The sequence below is a fragment of the Capricornis sumatraensis genome, chromosome 8, assembly GCF_032405125.1.
Source record: "Capricornis sumatraensis isolate serow.1 chromosome 8, serow.2, whole genome shotgun sequence".
NCBI lineage: Eukaryota > Metazoa > Chordata > Mammalia > Artiodactyla > Bovidae > Capricornis > Capricornis sumatraensis.
Window position 1 is genome coordinate 91,419,328 of NC_091076.1, and position 21,751 is coordinate 91,441,078.

The 21,751-nt window shown below is 41.7% G+C and overlaps 3 protein-coding genes across 3 annotated transcripts; all 3 read right to left on the minus strand.

Moving 5' to 3' along the window:
• Nucleotides 1-661: 661 nt before the first annotated feature.
• LOC138084436 (keratin, high-sulfur matrix protein, IIIA3-like) lies at nucleotides 662-1,060 on the minus strand. The gene has a single exon (XM_068978727.1). It carries the CDS (start codon nucleotides 1,058-1,060, stop codon nucleotides 662-664), a length of 399 nt encoding a protein of 132 aa, XP_068834828.1.
• A 13,408-nt stretch (nucleotides 1,061-14,468) lies between these two features.
• LOC138084434 (keratin, high-sulfur matrix protein, IIIA3-like) lies at nucleotides 14,469-14,867 on the minus strand. Its single transcript, XM_068978725.1, has one exon. The coding sequence runs from the start codon at nucleotides 14,865-14,867 to the stop codon at nucleotides 14,469-14,471; it is 399 nt and encodes a 132-aa protein (XP_068834826.1).
• A 4,737-nt stretch (nucleotides 14,868-19,604) lies between these two features.
• On the minus strand, nucleotides 19,605-20,003 carry LOC138084433 (keratin, high-sulfur matrix protein, IIIA3). The gene has a single exon (XM_068978724.1). The coding sequence runs from the start codon at nucleotides 20,001-20,003 to the stop codon at nucleotides 19,605-19,607; it is 399 nt and encodes a 132-aa protein (XP_068834825.1).
• Between the last annotated feature and the right edge of the window lie 1,748 nt (nucleotides 20,004-21,751).

Sequence of the window (21,751 nt, forward strand, 5' to 3'; positions counted from 1 at the left end):
TCTGGACACCTGAATCTTAACTCATATGAAATGTTAGCTTCTTTTTCAGTCTTTCTTGTTCTCCCCAATTGATAGTAACTTCTCTGTTGATGGAAAATGGCAACCCACTCCAGTATTCTTGCCCGGAGAATCCCATGGACGGAGGAGCCTGGTGGGCCACAGTCCCTGGGGTCGCAAAGAGTCGGACACGACTGAGCGACTTCACTTCTCTGTTGACAGTCTGTTATACATTTTCATATTCTAATCGTTGGTTAATTACTGTGAGTTTGTTTCATCTCCTGGAAATTTCTTGAATAGGATGACATTAACCCAACTTTAATACAGTCTATGGTTTGCAGACGGTAGCCAATCAGTCTATTTTTGTTATGCTTACATTTAATACAAAAAATAGAATGAATAAGTAAAACCAAAGTTGTGTTTGCTGGGCCAAAAAAGAGAAGTTTATTAGAAAACGAACATGCTGCAAGACTTAAGATCTAAGAAGGGAAGAAGGAAGTGGTTACTTGAGAATAGCCCAAGCCTTAATAGATGAGCCTGCATCTCCAGTTCCTAGCTGATGCGAGGTCTTAAGGGCTCAGGGCAACAAGTTTGTTAGGTAGAGAAATGGGGGTAGAACTTTTTCAGACGGTCGGTTGCTTGCTCTGCCCAGGCAGTGCACTGCTCAGCAGCAGGGGGAGGTCCTGCAGGTGCGGCAGGTGGTGCGGCACGGGGCCGGCTGGCAGAAGGTGGGGCGGCAGCACGGGGACTGCACCGAGACGGGCTGGCAGCACGTGGTGGCCCAGCAGCAGGGGCGGCAGACCACGGCCTGGCAGGACGTGGGGCAGCAGGTGATGGGGCGGCAGCAGCCCTCCTGCAGGCTGCAGGGGTCGCAGCAGACCGGGCGGCGGCAGGGCTCGCAGATGGGGCGCGTGCAGCGGGGCACGCAGGTCACGGGGCGGCTCACGGTGGTCTGGCAGGACACGGGGCGGCAGCAGCAGGGGTCGCGGAAGCAGCAGGGCTGGAGGCAGCCTCCGCCACAGCTGAGGGAGGAGAAGGTGGGGCCGCAGCAGGAGCCGGTCATGGTGGTGTGTGGGGCCGAGTGGGGCTGAGCTGGTGAGAGGAGTTGAGTGTTCCCAGGTGTGAGTGTCTTCTCCCAGCTCGGGGCCTTTTATATACCCTGGCCAGGAGATAATGACGCCGCCTCTTGTTTATTGTTTGCTCAATTAAATAGAAATTTGTTTTGACTAATGGTTGCATTGTTGGTGACATAATCTCATTAAAGAACATCTGTTGCATCCCTAAATATGGATGTATTCATGCTGTTCATCATCAAAATCTAAATACTCTGGAATGTTGGAGGTGAAGCAGCTCTCGATGCTTATTTTGAGTAGATATCATCTGACAAAACCTGGGCAAAATAGTGCTGAAGGGGCTATAATTTTTAAAGACATTAAAGGCATAAGAGTTTCTAGACCACTGACTAGATCCTACCCTTGACCCCCAAGAGATTCCCAGAAAAGCCTGCATGTGAATCAGACAGGTGTTAGACAGTCTTTGGTGTGGATTCCTTGGGAAAATGTTTGTGTTTCACTTCATACGGAGTTGGACTGCTGAGCACAGAAGAACTGATGCTTTTGAACTGTGGTGTTGGATGGCATTACGGAGTCAATAGACATGAGTTTGAGCAAGCTCTGGGAGATGAGGAAGGACAGGGAAACCTGGCATGCTGCAGTCCATGGGGTCATAAAGACTTGGACACAACTGAGCAACTGAACAGCATGGTGAAATGTACATGCCTTGAATAGTACTGCAGCTCATAGATTTGTATTGAAAAGGTTAAAGTTGCCTTTCATACACTGAGCATTTGAATAAAATACCCAAGACTGACACCTATTTTTTTTCTTTTTTTTCCAGCTCATGTTGTGGCAACTCTGATTTTTCTGGTTTTTCTTAATATTGGTTTTCCCTGAGGCATGATATTTTTTATACTTGTCTTTCTTGTGTATGTGATATGAAATTGTGTAATAAATTTTTTCTTACTATACCTTGACATGGTTGCTACAACTATGAAGTAATAAGGCAGAGGTTTTTTTCCCTACGTAATAGATGTAGAAAACAAACTTGTTTGCCAGGGGGAAGTGGAGAAGGAAAAAATTAGAAGATTGGGACTGACATAAACACACCACTATATGAATTGAATTCCCACTCAATTCACTGGCAACCCACTCCAGTATTCTTGCATGGAGAATCCCATGGACGGAGGAGCTTGGTAGGCTACAGTCCACGGGGTCACAAAGAGTCAGACACGACTGAATGACTTCACTTTAAGGACCTACTGTATAGCACAGGGAACTCGTCTCAATACTCTCTAATGACCTAGATGAAAAAAGAATCTAAAAAAGAGTGGATAGTGCTTGCTTTGGCAGTACATATTCTAAAAAGCAAAGACTTCACTTTGTCGACCAAGGTCCATATAGTCAAAGCAATGATCTTTCCAGCAGTCATGTACAAATGTGAGAGCTGGACAATAAAGAAGGCAGAGCTCCAAAGAACTGATGCTTTCAAACTTTGCTGCTGGAGAAGACTCTTGAGAGTCCCTTGGGAAGCAAAGAGATCAAACCAGTGAGTCTTAAAGGATATCAACCCTGAATACTCTTTGGAAGGACTGATGCTGATGCTGAAGCTTCAATATTTTAGCTACCCAATGTGAACACCTGACTCATTGGAAAAGACCCTGATACTGGGAATTATTGAAGACAGAAGGAGAAGAGGGTGACAGAAGATGAGATGGTTGGACGGCATCACTGATTCTAAGGACATGAACCTCGGCAAACTCTGGGAAGATGGTGAGGGACAGGAAAGCCTGGCTTGCTACAGTCCATGGGGTCACAAAGAGTCAGACATCACTTGGAGACTGAACAGCAGTATTCCATTGTGTATATGTACTCCAGCTTCTTTATCCATTCATCTGTCGATGGACATCTAGGTTGCTTCCAAGTCCTAGCTGTTGTAAATAGTGCCTCAGTGAACACTGTGGTACATGTGTCTTTTTCAGTTATGGTTTCCTCAGGGTATTTGCCCAGTAGTGAGCTTGTTGGGTCATATGGTAGTTTTATTCCTACTTTTAAAAGGAATTTTCATACTGTCTTCTGTAATGGCTGTATCAATTTACATTCCCACCAACAGTGTGGGAGGGTTCCCTTTTCTCCAAATCCTCGTCAGCATTTATGTTTGTAGATTTTTTGATAATGGCCATTCTGACCGGTATGCACTCTCACCACTTTCATTCAACATAGTTTTAGAAGTCCCAGCCATGGCAAACAGAGAAGAAAAAGAAATAAAAGAAATTCAAACTGAAGTAAAACTGTTCACTGTTTGTTGATGACATGATACTATACATAAAAAATCCTTAAGATGCCACCAGAAAACTATTAGAGCTAATCAAGCAGCTTGGTAAAGTTGCATGATACAAAATTAATACACAGAAATCTCTTCCATTTCCATACACTAACAACGAAAGATCAAAAGAGAAATTAAGGAAACAATCTCATTTACCATTGTAACTAAAAGAATAAAATCCGGGGAATTAACCTACCCCAGGAGGCAAAAGACGTGTACTCAGAAAAAAATAAGACACTGATGAATGAAAGTAAAGATGCCACAAGCAGATGGAGAGATACACCATGTTCTTGGCTTGGAAGAAGCCATTGTGAAAATGACTGTACTGCCCCAAGCAACCTACAAATTCAGTACAATCCCTATCAAATTACCAAGGGCATTTTCCGCAGAATTAGAATACCCCAAATAGGCAAAGCAATTTTGAGAAAGAAAAACGGGGGCGGAAGGACCAAGCTCCCTGACTTCAGACTATAATATGAACCTACAGTCATCATGGTACTGGCACAAAAACAGAAATATAGATCAGTGAAACAAGATAGAAAGCCCAGAGATAAACCCACACACCTATGGTCACCTAATCTTTGACAAAGGAGGCAAGAATATATAATAGAGAAATGCAGTGTCTTCAACAAGTGGTGGGGGGAAGACTGGACAGCTACATGTAAAATAATGAAATTAGAACACTCCCTAACACTATATACTGGAGAAGGCAATGGCACCCCATTCCAGTATTCTTGCCTAGAAAATCCCATGGACTGAGGAGCCTGGTGGGCTGCAGTCCATGGGGTTGCTAAGAGCGACACGACTGAGCGACTTCACTTTCACTTTTCACTTTCATGCTTTGGAGAAGGAAATGGCAACCCACTCCAGTGTTCTTGCCCAGAGAATCCCAGGGACGGGGGAGCCTGGTAGGCTGCTGTCTATGGGGTCGCACAGAGTCGGACACGACTGAAGTGACTTAGCAGCAGCAGCAACACTATATACAAAAATAAACTTAAAATTGATTAAAGACCTAAAGGTAAGGCCAGACACTATCAAACTCTTAGAGGAAAACATAGGCAGAATACTCTTGGACGTAAATCACAACAAGACCTTTTTTGATTCATTTCCTTGAGTAATGAAAATAAAACAAAAAATAAACAAATGGGGCATAGTGAAACTTAAAAGCTTTTGTGCAGTAAAGAAAATCATAAACAAGATGAAAAGACAGCCCTCAGAATGGGAGAAAATATTTGCAATGAAGCAACTGATAACAGATTAATCTCCAAAATACACAAACAATACTGATATCACTTACTATCAAAATCAAATCAGTATCAAAAAACAAACAACCCAATAAAAAAATGGGTGGAAGATCTAAATAGGCATTTATCCAGAGAAGATATACAGATGGCCAACAAGCCCATGAAAAGATGCTCACCATCACACATTATTAGAGAAATGAAGATCAAAACTACTGTGAGGAATCGCAGTCAGAGTGGCCATCATCGAAAAGTCTACAAACAATAAATGCTGGAGAGAGTATGGAAAAAAGGGAGTCCTCTCACACTGTTGGTGGGAATACAAATTGATACAGCCAATATAGAGAACAGCATGAAGGGTCCTTAAAAAACTAAAAATAGAACCACTATATGATCCAGCAACCCCACTCCTGAGAGGATACCTGGAGAAAACTATAATTCAAAAAATACGTGCATTCCAACGATTATTGCAGCACTATTTACAAGAGGCAGGGCATTGAGGCAACATGAATGTCCACCAATAGAAGGATGGATAAAGAAGATGTGTATGATGTGTACAATTTGTACACGTGTACAATGGAGTATTACTGAGTCCTAAAAAGGAATGAAATTGTGAAGTTTGCAGAGACACTGGCGACCGAGAGACTGTCATACAGAGTCAGAAAGAGAAAAAAAAACATTGTATAATATTGATTACATGTGGAATCTAGAAAAATGATACAGATGAACTTATTTGCAAAGCAGAAATAGAGACACATATAGATAGTAGACTTATGGATACAAGGGTGGGAAGTGGGTAGTGGGATGAATTGGGAGATTGAGATTGACATATATACACTACTATGTGTAAAATAGATTAACTAATGAAAGCCTCCTGTATAGCACAGGGAACTCTACTTAATGTCCTGTGATAACATATGGGAAGAAAATCCAATAAAGAGGGGATATATGTATACATATGGTTGATTTGCTTTGCTGTACAACAGAAACTAACACAACATTGTAAAGCAGCTATACTCCAATAAAAATTAATTTTAAAAAAGTTTTTTTTTTTCCAGAAACGTATGCATATTGATATACTGTTCAGAGGTGGTGGGTTGGGAGACTATGCAGCTGTTCTATGATGACACAGTCTGAAATGTGATTAATGGGCATGCTTCTTCAGGAATCATTGCCATGGCAGTTGAGGAATTGCATGGGGGAAACATTCTCATTATTTTTCAGCTTTACTCTTCCTATGATTCACCAGACAAGGTATTGGATCACTTTAGTATCATTTCCATCATTCAAAAGAAAGTGACTCAGGCCTCAAGAACTAAGGCTCCCAAAATGGAGTTTCAAACATAATTTCAAAACTTTAAAAGGAATGTAAATTGACCGAACATACAGTCGCATCTACGAGAAAGTCAAGCACAGTCTCATCGAAATAGATCCTCAACTCTCTTGCTTACGTTTGGTTGTCCATGTACACTCAGGATTTCTTCAAAGCCATAACCAGAGCCTAGAAAGAAACTTGTTATTCTGTTCTTTTTCCCTTCCCCTCACTCCAACTTTACTGAGATACCAAAAAAGGATGTCCTTTTCATCATAGGGGACTGGAATGCAAAAGGAGGAGGTCAAGAATACCTGGAGTAACAGGCAAGTTTGGCCTTGGAGTACAAAATGAAGCAGGGCAAAGATGAACGGAGTTTTGCCGAGAGAATTCACTGGTTGTAGCAAACACCCTCTTCTAACAACACAAGAAATGACTCTATCCATGGACATCACCAGATGGTCAATACCAAAATCAGATTAATTATGTTCTTTGCCACTGAAGATGGAGAAGCTCTATACAGTCAGCAAAAACAAGACTGGGAGCTGACTGTGGCTCAAATCATTAACTCCTTATGGCAAAATTCAGACTGAAATTGAAGAAAGTAGGGAAAACCACCAGACCATTCAGGTATGACCTAAATCAAATCCCTTACATACAGTGGAAGTGACAATAAATTCAAGAGATTAGATCTGATGGACAGAGTGCCTGAAGAACTATGGATGGAGGTTCATAACATTGTACAGGAGGCTGTGATCAAAAGCATGCCCAAGAAAAAGAAATCACCCGTTCAGTTCACTCAGTCATGTCCAATTCTTTGCAACCCCATGGACAGCAGCACACCAGGCTTCCCTGTCCATCATTAACTCCCAAGCTTGCTCAAACTCATGTCCATCATTTGGCGATTCCATCCAACCATCTCACCCTCTGTTGTCCCCATCTCCTCCTGCCTTCAATCTTTCCCAATATCAGGATCTTTTCCAAAGAGTCAGTTCTTTGTATCAGGTAGCCAAAGTATTGGAGCTTCAGCTTCAACATCAGTCCTTCCAATGAACATTCAGGATTGATTTCCTTTAGGATTGAGTGGTTTGATCTCCCTGCAGTCCAAGGAACTCCCAAGAGCCTTCCCCAACACCACAGTTTTAAAAAGCATCAATTCTTTGGCGCTCAGCTTCTTTTATGGTCCAACTTGCACATCCAGACATGACTACTGGAAAAACCATAGCTTTGATTAGACAGACCTTTGTTGGCAAAGCAAAGTCTCTGCTTTTTAATATGCTATCTAGGTTTGTCATAGCTTTTCTTCCAAGGAGCAAGCATCTTTTAATTTCATGGTTGCCCCCACTCCAGTACTCTTGCCTGGAAAATCCCATGGAGGGAGGAGCCTGGTGGGCTGCAGTCCATGGGGTCGCGAAGAGTCGGACACGACTGAGCGCCTTCACTTTCACGCATTGGAGAAGGAAATGGCAACTCACTCCAGTATTCTTGCCTGGAGAATCCCAAGGATGGCGGAGCCTGGTGGGTTGCCATCTATGGGGTTGCACAGAGTCGGACATGACTGAAGTGACTTAGCAGCAGCAGCAGTCACCATCAGCTGTGATTTCGGTGCCCATGAAAATAACGTCTGTCACTGTTTCCATTGTTTCTTGATCTACTTGCCATAGGCAAAATGGTTGTTGGAGGAGGCCTTACAAATAGCTGAGAAAAGATGAGAAATGAAAGGCAAAGGAGAAAAAGAAAAAATATATCCAACTGAATACAGAGTTCCAAAGAAGAGCAAAGAGAGATAAGAAAGCCTTCCTAAGTGACCAATGCAAAGAAACAGAAGAAAACAATAGAATGGGAAAAACTAGAGATCTCTTCAGGAAAATTAGAGATACCAAGGGAACATTTCATGCAAAGATGGGCACAATAATGGACAGAAACAGAAGCAGAAGATATTAAGAAAAGGTGACAAGAATACACAGAAGGACTATACAAAAAAGATCTTAATGACCCAGATAACCATGATGGTGTAAACACTCACCTAGAGCCAGACATCCTGGAAGGTGAAGTCAAGTGGGCCTTAGGAAGCATCACTATTCGTGGGGGTGATGGAATTCAGTTGAGCTATTTCAAGTCCCAAAAGTGCTGTACTCAATATGTCAGCAGTGGTCACAGGATTGGAAAAGGTCAGTTTTCATTCCAATCCCAAAAAAGGACAATGCCAAAGAATGTTCAAATTACAGCAGAATTGCACTCATCTCACACACTAGCAAAGTAATGCTGAAAATCCTCTGAGCTATGTGTCAATAGTAGATGAACCGAGAACTTCCAGATGTTCAAGCTGGATTTAGAAAAGGCTTAGGAATGAGAGATCAAATTGCCAACATCCATTGGATCATAGAAAAAAAAAACAAGAGAATTCCAGAAAAACATCTACTTCTGCTTCATTGATTGTCTAGGTTTGACTTTGACTGTGTGGATCACAACAAACTGTGGAAAAATCTTAAAGAGATGGGAATACAAGACCTCCTACCTGACTCCTGAGAAATCTTTATGCAGGTCAAAAACCTAGAGGGGTGGGATGGGTAGGGAGATGGGAGGGAGTTTCAAAAGGGAGGGAATATATGTTTCCCTATGGCTGATTCATGTTGAGATTTGACAGAAAAGAGCAAAATTCTGTAAAGCAATTATCCATCCAAAAAAAAAAAAAAAAAAGCAGAAGAAAGAAACAGAACCAGGCATGGAACAATGGACTGGTTCAAAATTGGAAAAGAAGTACATCAACACAATATATTGTCATCCTGCCTATTTAACTTATATGCAGAGTACATCGTGTAAAATGTTGTACTGGATGAAGCACAAGCTGGAATCAAGATTGCCGGGAGAAATATCAATAACCTCAGATATGCAGATGACACCGCCCTTGTGGCAGAAAGTGAAGAGGAACTAAAGAATATGGACACCTTATCTTTGACAAAGGAGGCAAGAATATACAATGGAGTAAAGACAATCTCTTTAACAAGTGGTGCTGGGAAAACTGGTCAACCACTTGTAAAAGAATGAAACTAGATCACTTTCTAACACCGCACACAAAAATAAACTCAAAATGGATTAAAGATGTAAATGTAAGACCAGAAACTATAAAACTCCTAGAGGAGAACATAGGCAAAACACTCTCAGACATAAATCACAGCAGGATCCTCTATGATACACCTCCCAGAATTCTGGAAATAAAAGCAAAAATAAACAAATGGGATCTAATTAAAATTAAAAGCTTCTGCACAACAAAGGAAAATATACGCAAGGTGAAAAGACAGCCTTCTGAATGGGAGAAAATAATAGCAAATGAAGCAACTGACAAACAACTAATTTCAAAAATATACAAGCAACTTATGCAGCTCAATTCCAGAAAAATAAACGACCCAATCAAAAAAATGGGCCAAAGAACTAAATAGACATTTCTCCAAAGAAGACATACGGATGGCTAACAAACACATGAAAAGATGCTCAACATCACTCATTATCAGAGAAATGCAAATCAAAACCACAATGAGGTACCACTTCACACCAGTCAGAATGGCTGTGATCCAAAAATCTGCAAGCAATAAATGCTGGAGAGGGTGTGGAGAAAAGGGAACCCTCCTACACTGTTGGTGGGAATGCAAACTAGTACAGCCACTATGGAGAACAGTGTGGAGATTCCTTAAAAAATTGCAAATAGAACTACCTTATGACCCAGCGATCCCACTGCTGGGCATACACACCCAGGAAACCAGAATTGAAAGAGACACATGTACCCCAATGTTCATCGCAGCACTGTTTATAATAGCCAGGACATGGAAACAACCTAGATGTCCATCAGCAGTTGAATGGATAAGAAAGCTGTGGTACATATACACAATGGAGTATTACTCAGCCATTAAAAAGAATTCATTTGAATCAGTTCTGATGAGATGGATGAAACTGGAGCCGATTATACAGAGTGAAGTAAGCCAGAAAGAAAAGCACCAATACAGTATACTAACACATATATATGGAATTTAGAAAGATGGCAATGACGACCCTGTATGCAAGACAGGAAAAAAGACACAGCTGTGTATAACGGACTTTTGGACTCAGAGGGAGAGGGAGAGGGTGGGATGATTTGGGAGAATGGCATTCTATCATGTATACTATCATGTAAGAATTGAATCGCCAGTCTATGTCTGACGCAGGATACTGCATGCTTGGGGCTGGTGCATGGGGATGACCCACAGAGATGTTATGGGGAGGGAGGTGGGAGGGGGGTTCATGTTTGGGAACACATGTAAGAATTAAAGATTTTAAAATTAAATTTAAAAAATTAATTAAAAAAATAAAATTAAAAAAAAAAAAAAAGTAAAAGAGAAGAGTGAAAAACCTGGCTTAAAACTCAGCATTCAATAAACGAAGATCACGGCATCTGGTCCCATCAGTTCATGGCAAATAGATGGGGAAACAATGGAAACAGTGAGACACTTCATTTTCTTGGGCTCCAAAATCACTGCAGATGGTGACTGTAGCCATGAAATTAAAAGACACTTGCTCCTTGGAAGAAAAGCTATGATCAACCTAGACAGCAGAGACATTACTTTGCTGATAAAGGTCCATCGAGTCAAAGCCATGGTTTTTCCAGTAGTCATGTATGGATGTGGGAGTTGGACCATAAAGAAAGCTGAGCGCTAAAGAATTGATGCTTTTGAACCGTGGTGTTGGAGAAGGCTCTTGAGAGTCCCTTAGACTGCAGGGAGATCAAACCACTCAATCCTAAAGGAAATCAGTCCTGAATATTCACTGGAAGGACTGTTGATGAAGCTGAAGCTGAAGCTCCAATACTTTGGCTACCTGATGTGAAGAGCTAACTCTTTGGAAAAGACCCTGATGCTGGGAAAGATTGAAGGCAGGAGGAGATGGGGACAACAGAGGGTGAGATAGTTGGATGGAATCACCAGCTTGATGGACAGGAGTTTGAGTAAGCTCTGGGAGTTGGTGATGGACAGGGAAGCCTGGTGTGTTGCAGTCCATGGGGTCACAAAGAGTCGGACATGACTGAGCGACAGAACTTAACTGACATATAGCTGTGTAATTTTAAGGTGCATGTTGTGATGATTTGATATATGTCTATATTGCAAAATGTTTACCACACACAGTAAGGCTAGTTAACACATTCTTTCCCTTAACTAATTGTCATTTTGTTGTTGTTATGATGAGGATATTAAAGCTCTACTCTCAGAGTATCTTTCAAGTATACAGTATACAGTTGACTCTTGAACAACACAGGTTTGAACTGCATGGGTCTATTTATATGGAAATCTTTTCCAGTCATAAATGCTACAGTGACATATGACCTGCGGTTGGTTTCATCATGGATATGGGGGAACTGCAAGTGCAGAGGAACCACAGATATGAAGTCTCGGATATGGAGGGCAGAATATAAGTTGTGCTTGGATTTTGACTGTGCAGAGTCAGTGCCCCTAACCCCAGAGTAGTTCAAGGGTCAATCATAGTATTGTTAGCTATAGGCACCATGCTGTACATTAGATCCTTGGAATTTATTCATCTCATAAGTGAAAGTTTGTGCCTTTTGACCCAAATCTCCTCATTTCTTCTACCCCTCAGCCCTTGGTAACTAGTTTTCTACTCTAGGTTTCTTTGAGTCTGATGGTTTTAATTCCATGTATAAGTGAAATCATTACAATATATGCTTTTCTCATGTCCAACTTATTTCATTCAGCATTATGCCTTTAAGTTTCACCCCTGTTATCACAAAAGGCAGGATTTCCTTCTTTTTGTGGCTATTATATATATATATATATATAATTTAGCCTAATTAACAACTAATTTTATTTAGTCATTCATCTGTTGGACATTTTGTTGTCTCAGTGTCTTAGCTATTGTAAATTACTCTTGTGAACATGTGGAAATCTCTTTGAGATAGTGATTTCATCTTCTTTGGATGTATACCAAGAAGTGGAATTGCTGGATCATAGAGTAGTTCTATTTTCAGTTTTTTGAAGAACCTCCAAACTGTTTTCCATAGTAGCTGTAGCAATTTACACCCCCCCCCCAAAAAAAAAACAGTGTACCAAGGTTCCCTTTTCTCCACATCATCACACTAGCATTTGTTATCTCTTGTCTTTTTGATAATATCCATTCTAACAGGTGTGAGGTGATATCACATTGTGGTTTTGATTTGCATTTCCCTGGTGATTAGCATTGTTGAACATCTTTTCAACATGTACTGTTGACCATCTAGATGCCTTCTTTGAAAAAACGTTTACAAATCCTCTGCTTATTTTTTAAGTGGATCGGTTTTCTGCTGTCTTTTGTTTTGGTCTGTTGCTATTTAGTTGCAGGAGTTCCTTTTGTTTTGTGGATATTAACTGCTTATCAGATACACAGTTTGCAAATAGTTTCTCCCATTTGGTGGGTTGCCTTTTCATTTGTAGTTTGCTTCTTTTGCTCCATAGAAACTTTTTAGTTTGATGTAGTACCATCTGCTGATTTTTGCTTTTATTGCTTATGCTTGATTTTTCTCAAGGCACATTGTCTAATAATCAGTTTTTCCTCTTGCTAGGGGTGAGGTGTCTTCATAATGGTCACATTTTGGGCATGGAGAACCTCATCAGGGGACAATCTCAGGTAAGAAGACTCATGTCTCTACTCTAAACACTTCTGATCCAAAACTGTTCTAAGATGACTTTTTTCTTTCTTTTATAAAGATATACAAAGAATGAGAGGCCATGAGCCCTTCAGTAAGTAATTCCAGTGTTTTCAGTTGAGGATACTCATTTTACCCCACACCCAAGTTTCATTTCCTGGCAGAGAAAATATGGGTCATGTGTGAATAATTCATGCCACTGAGCTCTGTAATTTGACACTGGTGGCAAGTTATGTGCTATTTTCTGATGCCACTTATTCTAAAACCAGACAACACTTATTGAAAACTTTGCAACTTACTGACTATGAGTCTTTGGGCCATATGGGATAATAATAGATGTGTAATCAAGGTTGTTGTGAAGGTTAAATGAGCTAATAATTTTGTCAAGCACTAAGAACAGTGCCTGGCACTTAGTGTCTTATATTTGTTGAGTTAATAAATATATTTTAATAGGTATCATTTCAGTGGTGCTTTATAAGCTCTAAATTCTGAATTTAGAACAAAGATGAATGGTGTTTGAAGTGGTAAGTAGCCAGTTCTCTGCTCTGTCACCAGAAAATACATATCAAATAGGATAATTCAGTGGGGGATTTCATTAATCATGTAAAATAAAAATATCTTGAAGGAAGATATTAGAATTCCCTCTATTTGAGCACCAATCTCTGTAAAGGGGAGCCAGGCTACTGTAGAACTGATGAGAAGAACATGTGTCAGAATTGTGGATAGTGACACTAACTATCACAATGTGTGAGAGTCCCACAGCCCATGCAACAGAGGGAGGTCCTAAAAAACAACCATAAAAGAAAAGGCGTAAAATTTAGTCAGATGCTTAGTGATGATGGACAACATATTTTGCATAATGAATGCTAGGGCTTTATTTAACAGTATCATTCAACAACCACATTATGAGCAAATTTTAACATGAAAAATACTGTCTTGCATTCTCAATTCTCAGTTGCTATACAAAAGGAGAAAAGCAATTGTACATGTAAGCAAAAACGGCTAGCAATTTTCAACAAGTTTTCTTGGTACATATTGAAAGCGGACCTTACTTTATGCCATTGCTGCTGCTGCTGCTGCTAAGTCGCTTCAGTCGTGTCCGACTCTGTGCGACCCCATAGACGGCAGCCCACCAGGCTCCCCCCGTCCCTGGGATTCTCCAGGCAAGAACACTGAAGTGGGTTGCCATTTCCTTCTCCAATGCATGAAAGTGAAAGTGAAAGTGAAGTCGCTCAGTTGTATCCAACTCTTCGCGACCCCATGGACGGCAGCCTACCAGGGTCCTCTGTCCATGGGATTTTAACAGGTGTCATTTCCATGAATGAATACTCAGACTGGGAATGTAAGTGGTAACCTGATGTAGACTCCTTACTGGTCACTACTGAAGACCATTTCTCAGGTGTTTGGTACCTACCTGTCTGAACTGTGGGCATTGGTGACTTGGAGATATAGCTGTTTTTGTCTTTATAATCAGCTACTGTGTCCTATAAATGCCATTTACAACAATAATGAGGAAACTGCCCAGATTTCAGTAATTTTAGAGAACAACAAGAGGATTATTTCCTGTCTTGCTTTGGATTTCTCTGGAAAATAGAGACAGAATCTAATGAAAGGAAATATCACAGAGACCATGATTTCTATGTCCAAAGTGTTAAGTTTATTAGAGAACCAGCAACACAATACAGGAGTGAGCAGGGGTCTTGGGAGGACAGGATAGTTTTCATCAGTAATTAGTTTGAAAAGGGTGCCTCCTAGTTTGAAGAGAGGAGGAATGGGCTTCTCAAGAAAAGAGGTGTTTCTGCTGTGAAGCTGTGGGACAGCAGGATAGACCCCGCCCTCTACTTAGTGATGATGCGCGCCCAGGAAGCACTGCTCAGCAGCAGCGGGAGGTCCTGAAGGTGCGGCAGGTGGTGCGGCACGGGGCCGGCTGGCAGAAGGTGGGGCGGCAGCACGGGGACTGCACAGACACGGGCTGGCAGCACGTGGTGGCCCAGCAGCAGGGGCGGCAGACCACGGCCTGGCAGGACGTGGGGCAGCAGGTGATGGGGCGGCAGCAGCCCTCCTGCAGGCTGCAGGGGTCGCAGCAGACCGGGCGGCGGCAGGGCTCGCAGATGGGGCGCGTGCAGCGGGGCACGCAGGTCACGGGGCGGCTCACGGTGGTCTGGCAGGACACGGGGCGGCAGCAGCAGGGGTCGCGGAAGCAGCAGGGCTGGAGGCAGCCTCCGCCACAGCTGAGGGAGGAGAAGGTGGGGCCGCAGCAGGAGCCGGTCATGGTGGTGTGTGGGGCCGAGTGGGGCTGAGGTGGTGAGACGAGTTGAGTGTTCTCAGGTGTGAGTGTCTTTCCCCCTGCTCGGGGCCCTTTATATACCCTGGCCAGGAGCTGATGGCCCCCACGACACATAATCATTTCCTTGTATTTGTTTATTCCTTCTGAAATAGCCCTGGTAAGTTTAGTAAGTTCCCTGGACATTTTTTCCAGATGCTCAAGTGCTCATAAAAGACTGTTTTCCTTATTTAATGAAGACTCATAATATTTTTCTATTTACGGTTCAAATATGAATTTAATGACCCTGACTTCAAAGTGTCCAATTATCTTCATAATTCAGTGATGCTTTTGCCAGCTGATGTTTTGATAACATGAGACTGGTTGTCATGCTCTTACTAATAGTGGAAGTGGATTCCCCAACTTATGAGTGTCCTTTAACACTGTTAAGCTTCCTGGGTAAAGCAAGTTCAGAAAAATACTATAGAGATATTTTGTTTGTCAGCAAAAGAAGAAGTTTTCTGTCTACATTTTGGAGCTACAGCAATGCATCTTAGTAAAACTCTATCATCAGTAGTTTTTCCCCCCAAGTTTTTTAGTGCTAAAATACACATAACATAAAATTTACTGTTGTAATCATTTTTTGTGTGTACAGTTGAGTGGCATTAAGTACATCCACATTGTTGTGCCACCATCAACACTATTCATCACCAGAACTCTTTCATCTTGCAAAACTGAAATCCTGTACCCATTAAACAATGGCTCCCCATGATCCTCTCTCCCCAGCCCCTGGAAATCTTCAGCGTAACTTTAAAAAAATCTCCCCTTTCCCCCCTGACATCCCATAAATATTGTTTCCAACACAAATATTGGTCCTAGCTAAAGGACTGTAGTCAAGTCAGTTATCTGGTATCTTATATGTAAAATGTGGAATATAAACCCAGCTTCTGGAAAGCACCATTCTACTGTTATTATGTGTTTAGCTTTTTTGGTCTTAGGTCCATGTTTATTAATTTCTATTAGTTGTATCTTTCCAAATCATGGTAAATTTCATGTAATTTTTGTGATAGCCAGAATTATTGTGTTCTAACCACATCCTAAGCATTATACTAAAAGAAATAAATGGATTAATTTATTCTTCAAAAAATCTTATGATACTAGAGAACAAACTTATGGTTACCAAAGGGGATAGCGGGTGCTGTGTTGCACTGTGCTAAATTGCTTCAGTCAGGTCTGACTTTTTGTGACCCTATGGACTGTAGCCCGCCAGGCTCCTCTGTCCATGGGATTTCCCAGGCGAGAATACTGGAGCAGGTTACCATGCCCTCCTTGGGGATCCTCCCTGATCCAGGGATGGAACCTGCCTCTCTTATGTCCCCTGCATTGGCAGGCGGGTTCTTTACCACTAGTGCCATCTGGGGAAGTCTGGATAGCAGGCAGAGGAGGACAAATTAGGAGTTTGGGACTGACATATACACAATACTCTCTATAAAATATGTAAACAGCAAGGGCCTACTGTATAGCATAGGGAACTATGCTTAATATCTTGCAATAACTTATGAAGGAAAGTAATCTCAAAAAGAATATATATCTATATAAATGTATAATTGGACCACTTTGCTGTACACTTGAAAATGATAGAACATTGTAAATTAACTATACTTCAATAAAAAGAAATCCTATGAGGTAGTTATTGTTATATCTCTTATTTTATGCATAAAGCCAGATAAGTGACTTGCCTAAAGTCATCTGCTAGTGTTGGAGCCAGTAGTTATTCCAACAGTTATTATTTATTCCAATCTATGGCAACATTGGAAGCCTAAGGAGTTGAAGAATGAAATTGTGGAAACTTCATTCCCTGTCAATAAGGAATGTCTGCTTTATTTAGGAATTTTAATGACAAATTATTTTTAAAATTGTTGTTGTGTGTGAAATGGCTAATTTTGAGAGTCATCTGGAAGAACTCTATGTCTTAATTAGTATCCTCAGGAATGTGAGGAATTATCCCCCTCAGAGCCTTCTCAGAATTCCAAAGCACACTTTAAGGAAAAAGTATTAAAGTTGAACATAGTTGAGTGGTCCTGAGGCACTATAAACAGAACCACCATCTAGATGAAGGTAGCAGCCTGCCAGCACGATGAACTCCCCTCCCACCCACCAGGTATAGGTCCTACAGCCCTAGGTGGTCTCAAGCCCACCTTGCCTTTACCCCACTGTCTCTTGCTTCAGTGTCCCCTCATGTACTAGGCTTCCTTCTGCTTACAGACCCCTTGTGATTTTCAATTATTTCAAATTGTCAGGGTCTGCAGGAAAATCATGTCACTCAGCAGGTTTTGTTTTTTTTTTTCCCCTCTGTCTCTGGATGTGCTTGGTTCTGACCTGTGCTTTACAATTAAGTCTGTTCTAGATCTGTGACTGAAGGCTGCAATTTAAGCCTTCTTTTCAAGCATTCTGCCCACAGAATCCCTTGCAGGCTTATCCAGACCTGCACCAGCCACTGTGGCTGACCAGGGTGTGGTGTTACAGTGCAACAAACATGATCCAATAATAATGATGAGCTTGGGATCAAACAGAACATTCTACATCTGAGAAAACGCTACAAGATGAGCAAGTCTCTAGAAGGTTAAGGAGGAAAATTCTGACAAAAGGAAAACAAAGTGTAGTGAGAGAATTAAGGAAAATAATTTTTTAAATTATTAATAAAAAAACAATGATCAAGAATATATAGATAGAAATTGGATGTTTGAACTGTCAACCAGTAAACTGTCAGATACTTTGACCACCTGATGCAAACAGCTGACTCGCTGGAAAAGACCCTGATGCTAGGGAAAGATTGGAAGCAAAAGGAGAAGAGGGAGAAGAGGGAGGCAGAGGCTAAGACAGTTAAGTAGCATCACTGACTCAATGGACGTGAATTTGAGCAAACTCCGGGAGGTATTGAAGGACAGGGAAGTCTAGTGTGCTGTAGTCCATGGGGTCACAAAGAGTCGGACATGACTTGGCGACTAAACAACAACAAAAGTGTCAAACTTAATTAAGAGGAAATTCCATTGTACATACTGACAATGTAAAGGTTTTAAAACTAATGAGCGACTTGTTGAGAAAACTTTATTCCAAGAAAACTACTTCTCTTCAAGCGGTGGCTTATTGTTTTACTGTAAGAATGCACATGTCCAGCCTGAGAAGAGAACTGGGGTGTAATGAAATCTTTCTGTCTTCCAACCCCTTAGAATTTTTTCATTCAATTATGTAGTAACTAATTTCTGATCATATACTATGTGTCAAGTATTGTGCTGGTCAATGGGAATCCAGCAGTGAACAAAGTCAGTCAAGTTCTGGGTCTTCACAAAGATTTCCTTGCCTGATTTCTGTAGCTGGGCAGGTAGATGAGACCAGGTGTGTAAACAGCACATTCCAAAAACTCTTTAAGATCAGATGTCAGGAAGTCAATACATTATTTCTCAGGATAACAATAGTGGCTAGTTTCCTGACCAGCCTACAAGTATGTAAAAGCCACAAAAACATATCTACTGTGGATTAATGTTATTATTTCAAATACATTAGCATGGTTTGGATAGCAAAATTGTTTAGAGTTCTAAATTAGAAATGGTTCTAGCCAAGCTACATTTCTCCTTCCTTGGCTGGAGGGATTCTGGAAAATATGGCATACTGGCTCTTCTAGGACAGGCATTTCAGTGGTTAGGAATTCCAGGTATCAATTCACTGCAGTTTTCTAGGTCAGGGAACAAATGGAATTCTGACTTAGGCGGTTGTTATTCCGTCACCAAGTTGTGTCTCACTCTGTGAACCCATGGACTGCAGCACGCCAGGCTACTCTGTCCTTCACTATTTCCCAGAGTTTGCTCAAATTCATGTCCATTGAGTCAGTGATGCTACCTAACTGCTCATCCTCTGCTGCCCTTTTCTCCTTTTGCCTTCAGTCTCTCTCTCAGCATCAGGATCTTTTCCAATGAATCGGCTCTTAGCATCAGGTGGTCAAAACATTGGAGCTCAAGTTTCAGCATCAGTCCTTCCAATGAATATTTAGGACTTAGGTTTCCTCCCCCTTATCACAGATGTGAGAATGATTCATTAGTCAAGTTTGGGATCAGAGAGACTTCCTGTCAACTCTGCACTTCCTCAGCATGAATGAAAACTTTGACTTGAAATATGAAGGTGGTCCATGTAAGAGGTTCTAATTTGGATTGCTATTAAAATTAGAGACCTTGTGCATGAATTGTTCCTAAAATTAAAAAATAAATGGCCCTTGGAAAATCTTTCTTCACTTGTTACTTCTGACCCCCCATAGTATAACATAAGCTAAAAAATGAACTTTTGAAGATTAATAAACAATAAAGAAACACATTTGCTTCTGAGAAATAAAAATTTATTATTTTACCGTGCAAAGCCCCAGGATAAATGTAATATTATCCTAGAAAAATATCTCATCTTGAAATAGTAGAGAAGTGATGATAAGTCAGTGGACTAGGGCTCTATTCAAGAGCAGTTTTAATCTTTGTTTATTCATTTTTTAAAGCCAAGAATTCAAATCCTGAAAGCTGGAATTTTTCTAAAGACTGTCAAAGAAGGCCAGATTTAGGTACATATTTATGTGGGAAAAGGGATCAAGAGTTACTGCTCAGTTAATTGTTGCAGGCACGTGGGTTTCAAAAGTAGTGTCTCTCATCTGATCTGAAGGGCTGGCACATGTTTCTGAATACCTGGGGTGATATCCTGCACGGCTGCTCAGCAGCAGGGGGAGGTCCTGAAGGTGCGGCAGGTGGTGCGGCACGGGGCCGGCTGGCAGAAGGTGGGGCGGCAGCACGGGGACTGCACAGACACGGGCTGGCAGCACGTGGTGGCCCAGCAGCAGGGGCGGCAGACCACGGCCTGGCAGGACGTGGGGCAGCAGGTGATGGGGCGGCAGCAGCCCTCCTGCAGGCTGCAGGGGTCGCAGCAGACCGGGCGGCGGCAGGGCTCGCAGATGGGGCGCGTGCAGCGGGGCACGCAGGTCACGGGGCGGCTCACGGTGGTCTGGCAGGACACGGGGCGGCAGCAGCAGGGGTCGCGGAAGCAGCAGGGCTGGAGGCAGCCTCCGCCACAGCTGAGGGAGGAGAAGGTGGGGCCGCAGCAGGAGCCGGTCATGGTGGTGTGTGGGGCCGAGTGGGGCTGAGCTGGTGAGAGGAGTTGAGTGTTCCCAGGTGTGAGTGTCTTCTCCCAGCTCGGGGCCCTTTATATACCCTGGCCAGGAGCTGATGATCCCCATGGGAAGCTGTTGTTTCCTGGAGTTGTGGTTGCCCATTGAAATGAAAACCCCAGATTGGTGGATTCAACTGCTGAGGCAGCAATACCAGCATCACTGATAGGTGCTTTTCTTTCTTCCTGTCTACTTTTCTCCTTGAGATGAATACTTGATGATTTGCATCATCTGAAAAATTACTCGTTGAATAGCTAATCCTTCCAGACCATGTCATGCGACAGACGAGCTGAAAGTTTGAGGAGTCCAGTGTTGCCACCCTCACACTTTCCTCTGTTCATCATCCATGACTAAGCATGGGATCATAAGATTCATGAGTCATAAGTCTGGTTTCTGATGGACACTGAAATGAAGGATGAGTTTCTGGAAAACCAAAATGGCTTGGTTTTGGTTTTACACAAACCAAAAAGGTGACGTGTACTGCTTCTGCAATGGAACAAATGGCCCAGTGCTTCCATAAAATAAGGTGTTATTTCACCTTGTTTATCAGGAAATCACCTAAGTCACTCAAGTAATGCTGTTTCGAGGCCTGAATTGGCCTATCACTTCATAGCAACATACGGGACCCTTGCTAAGTAAACAGTGCTATACTGTAGTTTCTTATCACAGAGTAATTACAAATTTTAGAAAGGCAAGACAAAGGCAAGGAAACCAATTAAAGGAGACAAACTTTTCGTGCAACAGTAAGGCCAAACGAAGTAAAGATTTTATTCATAGTATGCCCCCAAACGAAGTAAAGATTTTATTCATATTATGCCCTTCTGAGTATTCCTTCTTGAGTCTTAGAAATAACACCGAAATTGGAATATTTCTTGCTTCCTAGGTGTGACATAAGCACTTGCACTGAGTTCTTCAACACATTAAAATATTTATAAAGGGACTAATTATCTTCCTGTTGTAGATGCTTTGGTTTGTTGGCTGAGGATTTTGCTTGCTTACGCATCAAGTGTGAAGGTGGGCTTCTAAGAAAGACAAGGGGAGGGACTTCCCTGGTGGTCCAGTGGTTAAGACTCTGTGCTTCCACTGCAGGGGGCATGGGTTCCATCCCTGGTTGGGGAAAGAAAATCCCAGATGACCCATGGTACAGAAAAAAAAATAATAATTTTAAAAATGACAAAGGGAGGTAAGTGAGCTGGTGACTGATAAAATTGTTTTGTCGTTTTCAGTCTCAGCTAAGAAAAATGGGGGTACAGAAAATACATGTAAATTGGAAAAAAGGTTAAAAATAACACTGTACTCTTTTCTATTGGCATAACATTGGAAACCAACTATACTTCAAAAAATGTGACAATAAATAAATAAATGCTAAAAAAAGATAACATTGAACAAAGGTTGCTGAGGCAATTGACACACTTTGGTCCACCATAATTCTGGTTCTTAAAGGCCTTTGAGTTTCTGATCCATGATAGTTTATCCCAATTTGTGGAAAGCCAAACTGGTGAAATGATTTCTCCAGACATGTACAGGTAAAAGAGTGGCAAAGCTTCAGCAATACTGCACACCATCTTTTGAGCACAAACACTGATGCATAACTTCTGGTCTTTTTCCAACTCTGAGTCATTTTAAAAGAGTGAACAGGTAGTAGTAGTAATCAAAAATTCTGTCTCATATAGGGAAATAAAATAAGAACTTGCTT